The sequence below is a fragment of the Pimephales promelas genome, chromosome 2 (genome assembly GCF_988280905.1).
Source record: "Pimephales promelas chromosome 2, fPimPro1.hap1.1, whole genome shotgun sequence".
In the NCBI taxonomy this organism is placed as follows: Eukaryota; Metazoa; Chordata; class Actinopteri; order Cypriniformes; family Leuciscidae; genus Pimephales; species Pimephales promelas.
Window position 1 is genome coordinate 31,200,254 of NC_142770.1, and position 7,018 is coordinate 31,207,271.

Sequence of the window (7,018 nt, forward strand, 5' to 3'; positions counted from 1 at the left end):
ATGGATTGTATTTTTGATTTTCACAGTGTATTGCATGTATAGTTATTGTATGTTTTACATTAAATTTGAGTTATTTTCTTTGTCTTATTGGCAGAATTGAAAGCCAACCAGGCAGGTCACAACCGCAGGTAAGCTATTAGCTTATTTCTACAAATTAATCAGTTGGCAGTTTGTTTTGGTCAGTATTACAATACTAGTGATTTGCAACCTTTTTTCCCCAGTATAACCAACGTGCTGTAACCGAAGCAGCACAACATTTTATGTCCTTGGTGGCCAGAGTTATCCCTGAGGAAAATGCAAGACAGGGTCAGACTCAGAGCCAGAGCCAGCAGTCAGTAAGACCTACTGTGGAACATGAAATGACTAGGTAGATAGCAAGCATATTTTAAAAGGACCAGTTCAGGTGTTACACAGAATACGCAAACATTCTTTTTTTTTTTATAGTGATAGAAGTTCGGCATAGGGTGCAGCAGCTAAAAATAGTATTTCTTGCTACTCAAAAATAAACACCAAAAACACACATTAATAAATTTACCTGTTCTATAATTTGCAGATCTTTTCCTGGATTTTTTAAAAATGCTGGCAAAAATAAAAGACATCTTGCCAGAAGTCAAAGGCCAACAGTACCAGCAAAAGCACAGAAAACGTTTGATTGTTCTGTGTCTTTGCTGGGCTCTAAATCTGATACAACCCCGTCTATATCTGAAGAGCTGGAGCTCATGCAAGCAGGGTTAGGAAAGAGGACCCTGTCCTTGACATCGGATACAACACATGCAGAGGTGAGGAGCCCGATCCTAAGCAAATGCATATTCTGAATAGCATTATTTGTTGTGTCAGTGTTTTAAGGTTTTTCTTTAACCATAACATAGTTATCAAGTTTGCTGCGGGAAGCGTACTCAAAGATGAACGATTTGGAAGACAGGTGGCTTCTTTTCAAAGCTGCAGGTCTGCTTTTATCATCATTTGGTGTTAAAATTCAGTAATATAAATTAGTCCATTCAGTACAGAAAACATTAATGAATTATACCGTAGAGTTATTCTCTTTTTCAGTTGTTGTATTACCCTCATATAGGTGGGAATGGAAGGAGAAGAATATCTGTAATACCATTGGAGGCAGAGGGGTATACAGGATCAGTGATCAAAAGTGCTTCTAATGGTGGGAAGAACTTGCTGTACGTCGTGCCGTTGCAGGATGAGCTTGACATGACACCACTGCCACCAGATGCACCTGAATTTGCCCGAATGCCAAAGGCAACTTGTAAAAAATGCAGGACTCTGATGCCCCTTCAGACACTGGCTTTGCATGTTGACCAGTGTGACAGCATGCACAACTCAGAAAACTCTGAAATTGAGGTAAAAACTATGTTGCGTAGCCTTTAGGTTTCTGGGCCCTATTTTAACGATCTGAAACGCAAGTGTTAAAGCGAGTTTATCTGGACACTTGCCAAACTCGTTATGAAATCAATGATGCACGTTACTCTGCACCAGGAAAGCTCTTACTGTACATCATCATGTTTGCATTGGTGAAAGCATTAGAGAGAGTGCAGAAACTGCGTTGCAATGATAAGATCTTCAGTCTCGCGATCAACAGATCCTCATCTGCTTGCTCATTGCTCATCACGGCAACATTTTATGTGATGGAAATAGATTTAAATACTTTATAAACATCTCACAATTCATTAATCTCGATAGCTGTAATAGTAAAAACATATAATAGCTGTAGTAAAGGTATTCAAGAGACATGTAATACGTAGCTATTTCATATGCAACCATGTCAGCCAATCACAGCAGTGGGTGGTTACACTGAAGTCTCACAGCAGACACGCCCCTTCAAACATAATGTTCAAATCAGAGGCTAAAATCAGGCTAGTAAAAATGCCTTTTATTTCTAAATTATGAGTATTTTTGATCTAAAAACTAAACTAACATTATAAGGGCAACCCAGGAAACAGTATGAAATAATAAAATAACCTCATTCTAGGACACATTTAACACATTCACAACCACATTTCAAAATGCCCATGACTTCTAATAATTTTTTTATGTTTTACATTTTTCTTTTCTCTTTGCAGGAAGAAGATTTGGTGTTTATAGAGGAGACAACATCATCTAATGATATACATCACCCTCAGGAGGTACACGACCAAAAGCTACATTTAACATTGGCTGTGTTTACATAACACCTTTTGTTTCAACTGGAATGAAGTCATTCTGATTGATGAATCCGAACGTAGTTTACAACAACGATACATAAAGTGATCGGGTTGATGTGTGCATTAATGTGCCACAAGTTTCAAATCATGATCGATTATTTTAAATGCGCTCACTGCATGAATATACAGCGTTTCCTGCTGTTTGTGCATTCCATTCTCCTACATTGCTTATTTTCTTTGTTTTAAAGAGCAGACATATGTATCTATTTCGGGTTCTGATTGGGAAACGATGAGCACATGAACTGTTATGCTGTGCTGCTTATATTTATCAAACTGTAAAAACGGCAAAATAAAGTGTCTATGGATGAGAGTATGAAAGATTGACTGATGGAACAATGTCCGCTACTATTTCACAGATGATGAGTGTAGAGGACTTTTAGAAAAACAGTCATTTGTGACATTTTATTTAAGAACAACTGCATTTCCACATCATTGCACAAACGCAGTCCTTTCCAGTTTCGGTTTTCAATCCGATCAAGTGTTTACATGCATGTTCTCTCAATCGGATTAGAAAAGGAATAAACCACCCATTTCAATCCGATCAATCATTCGGATCAAACTAAATCGAATTAAATCCGATTACTAATGGATTATTTGGTTGCATGTAAACATAGCCATTGTCAATTATCAATTACTTCTACAGAATTGGCCCTGTCAACATTTTGTCTTTAACTTTTAGGCACTTGAGGCCCAGTGCCCAATATGCACAGGAACCTTTCCAGTTTCTGACTTAGAATTGCATGCCAGCTTTTGTGGAGAAAGGTAATGAATGGTAATAGTGACTCGCAATAAAGCTTAAATTAAATAACACCTAGTTATAAATGTTGTGTTCTGAATATGATCACTGTATGATGAACAGGTCAAAATGTAATTATTTATTCACTCACAAAATTAAACCATATACAAAAACCAAATTGAATCTGGCAATGTTGAAGAAAAATATCTTCATAAAAAAAAAAATATCCTTGTGCGTTTCTCTGGTCAAATGGCATGAGGTTGAGTGATAATTTTGGGGTTTAATATTTCTTTTATCTGTGTTTACACTGTTGCTGAAGTGTTTGAAAATGTTTAAAAGTGGTGAAATGTTTATAACCTGAATATGTATCAATTATTATATTTTTGCTTTTAAACAAAAAACAGTCCAGATGGAGTGCCAGAAAAAATACCCTGCTCTGATTTGGATCATATCTCATGGTAAACTACCTGACCATATTCATTGCTTCTGTTCAAAAAGGATATATATTTATTTACTTTATTTTTATTTCCAGTGAGGAGGATGTGATTCGTCATGCAGCAGCACAGATAAATACCACAAAGACCTTTGAAATCTGTGTGTCACGAGACAACATGGTTGAGAGAGGTCTGAAGCTGTGGAAACGTCAAAAAACGGGAAGCCCTGTCAATCCCCTGAAAATAATCTTCCTGGGAGAGCCAGGAGTTGACACAGGGGCACTGAGGAAAGAGTTTCTGTCCAGTGTGTGGTTTGCTTTAATCATGCATTTATTTGACATGTTAATTTTTATATATATATATATATATATATATATATATATATAAAATCATATTCCTAGATTTCATTATTCTAAAAATACATGGTCTTTATTTGAAATATCACTGCTGTGCTGTTTTTCAATGCCCCTCTCTCTAGCCTAATGATATTTAATCTTTTTTCCTGGATTTAGCTATGGTTGCTGGCATTGAAAAACGTCTCTTTGAAGGTGATGCGAAGAAAGGGAAAACACCGAAGTACTCCCTCAATGATCTGGATAATGAGCTGTTCAAGTATGTCTTACCATTGGATTTTGGGTTTACTAACTTTATATTCACACAATTCCTTCTAAATCATTGCAGATAAAAGAAAAATTTGGAATACCACAATGGTATATATATGAAGAGTTCAGATGCAAAAGCCTCTAAGTGCCATTTGAAATTTTCTTCTAGAATGATCATTTTTATAAAGCTTGTATATTTAAGTTCAGTGATTTCACTTAAATGGCTATGATAATTACCTATTAATTGTTATTTAAGTGAAATTACTGAACTTAAATATACAAGTTTGATAAAAATCATCATTAAAGAAGAAAATTTCAAATGGCATTTAGAGGCTTTTGCATCTGAACTCTTCATATGAACTGTTGTCCATATATAAAACAGTATATATCTGCAGAGTTGCAGGTGAAATATTTGCTGTGAGCATTGCGCAAGGAGGACCGGCACCACGATTTATGCAAGAATGGTGTTACGAATACCTTGTTACTGGTAACATCAAAAGGGATGGTGTATATGACACAGAGATATCACCACTAATCAAAATGGTAGGTCTGGTTGACTTAATTTCATTAGATACAAGTTATCTATTAATTATTGTGTACAAGTAAATTAGTTTGGTGTTATCATGTTATAAAGCCACTGACAAATTGGTTTTGCTTTAAAATTAAGCTGTGAACCATGCTTGTTACTATTTATTAAAGGTAAAATTTTACTTGTAGATTGAAGAAGCATCTGACCTGTCCAACTACACAAAAGATATCCTGGACTGTGGCTACACTGGACTGATAGACATTGACCACAAGGAAAGCATATTAAGGTCAGCACTGAGAAAATGGTTGTTCATTTACATAAGTATCAACTCTTAAATGAAATACAATGCCTGCTGTGTTGTAGTATGGTACATTTTAAACCAGATGAAATTGAGCAATATCACACTCACAATTATAGACTTGTTTGATGGGAGCTATGAGTCTTTCTATATACAGACTCATACAATGTTGTTATTTAAACCAAAGGAATATATTTCAATTATACAAATAAATGTAATAAAACTATTTTATAGTTCCAGTCCTTGATTCTGATTGGTTGAGCTATGTTCAAAGCCGTTGTAAATTACTCAACATACACCTGTGAGCACATTACATTAGTATTACTGCGCAACTGCCGTTTGATGCTTTGTTGCTGCCAAGCGACAACCTCCCCGTCTCTCTCTTGAAACCAATACGGAAGTGAAATAAACTGCAATTACTGGCCGCTTGAGGCAGGCTGCAAAAGTGAGTTAAATCTGTATCTCCCCCATGTTAAAGTAACACCAAGTAAATTTTCCACTTCAGTCGCCCTACTGGTTGGAAACTAAATTGTTCATTGCCGCTGTCGTAAATAATTTAGCCTACCGTTGCACGCACGCTCACTGTTTACCCAGCACCGGCTTTAGAATGAAAGATGTCCACAGACAAGGTAGCGTATGTTACATGATTTCATGAAAGGATGATGTATTGCGACATCAGAAACGAAGAAAAACTAAATAATGACTATTGTAGCGCTTGACGTAAAGCAGGCGAATTTTGTAGTTCTTTTTGTGCACAGGTTCCCATCAGAATTATGAATTTTTAGAGTTTACAGATCACAGCATGATTATGTCAAAACATAACCAACAATATCGGATCACAATTTTCTTTGTTCATTTGCCTGTTATAAATCGATAACAGCAGCCAAACAAAGTTTAAAGTAAAAGTGTAAGGGTCAAGAGCCCAACTAAAGCAAACACTGATCTCCATAACGGTGACTTACAATTTGTGATTTTCTCCTTCAGTGATTCTGCTTGTTATCATCAGGTGTCTTCAATAATGCTCAATCATCACTCAATTATTCACTTAATTATCTCATTAACTTTAACACTCAGCTCAGAGTTTGATTGGATGGCTTAAAATGACTTCCATGATGTTGAAGTTACATGAACAAATTATGTTTGTTTAACAAAACAAAGTTATGTGCAACCGGTGGAACCTGTTTACATGAAAAAATTAAGTAAAGCCAACACATCATTTTTTTCAGTGTACAGGTAATCTGATTTCACCATCATTGATTTTTTTTCTGGGATTACATGAAGAAACAGAAAAAACTGAGACAGACTAACGTTAAATCCAGAAGCACTGTGGCAACATCTCCAAGGTGACGCAATTCTGACACACTACAGCAACATAACCGATGAATAACTGACTTTAAACTATTTTTTGGGTGAAAATACTAACGTGCCTATGACTTTAAGGGGCTGGTGCACCGAAGGAATCTTATAATTATAACGTTAGTTCCTCGAATTTATGGCGAATCTAAAAACCATTGGCCAAAGTCGTGTAGCTAAGTATTTACTCCAGAAACTAACTATACAGACATCGAAAATAGTGGCCTTTAACGTCACGCTGAGAAAATCCAATGTGATTATGTATGTCTCCTCAGATAGCAACATTGGACATCAATCAATCACACGGCAAACGGTACTATTTGGTGTTGGCTAATACAATCTAGTCATCGGTAACACTAACTACAGACTGGTCTATCCGACGCAACGTAACGTTATTAAAATGGGACAGCATAAGAAGAGAGAACCATTCAGTTCACTTGTCAGTTGTCACTATGATATTAAATTGTCTTACTTACCCAGTAAACGACCTGTTGCTCGCCATTCTGGAAGATCGCTCGCTTTTCCCTCAGACAGACTGGCGACGAACGATGATGATGATGGCAGCGGCAGCAGCGGCGGGAAACTGTAGTGGGCGTGGCCAACCTGTCACTTCAATCGAGGGTGACCAATAGAAAAAGGCCTTTCATATGGTTGTTAGAGACCGCCCACTGCGGTACGGTGAACACGCGCAAGCAAAACTTTTCAACTCGCAAGCAAAACTTTTCAACTCGCAAGCAAAACTTTTCAACTCGCAAGCAAAACTTTTCAATCCGCAAGCAAAATATTTACACCCGCAAAAAATACAGCAGAAAGGAGAGCAACATGTGTGGGGTTTTGATGAAAAGTTTTTGAA

The 7,018-nt window shown here is 36.7% G+C and overlaps 1 protein-coding gene across 1 annotated transcript; it reads left to right on the plus strand.

Moving 5' to 3' along the window:
• Positions 1 to 6,754, plus strand: LOC120485837 (uncharacterized). Its single transcript, XM_089119539.1, has 13 exons — positions 1 to 128; positions 222 to 367; positions 554 to 779; positions 870 to 945; positions 1,073 to 1,353; positions 2,073 to 2,135; positions 2,893 to 2,975; positions 3,354 to 3,407; positions 3,482 to 3,687; positions 3,896 to 3,995; positions 4,381 to 4,528; positions 4,703 to 4,800; positions 6,646 to 6,754. The coding sequence occupies exons 2-13, from the start codon at positions 261 to 263 to the stop codon at positions 6,752 to 6,754; spliced, it is 1,551 nt and encodes a 516-aa protein (XP_088975665.1). The 5' UTR covers positions 1 to 128; positions 222 to 260.
• The last annotated feature ends 264 nt before the right edge of the window (positions 6,755 to 7,018 follow it).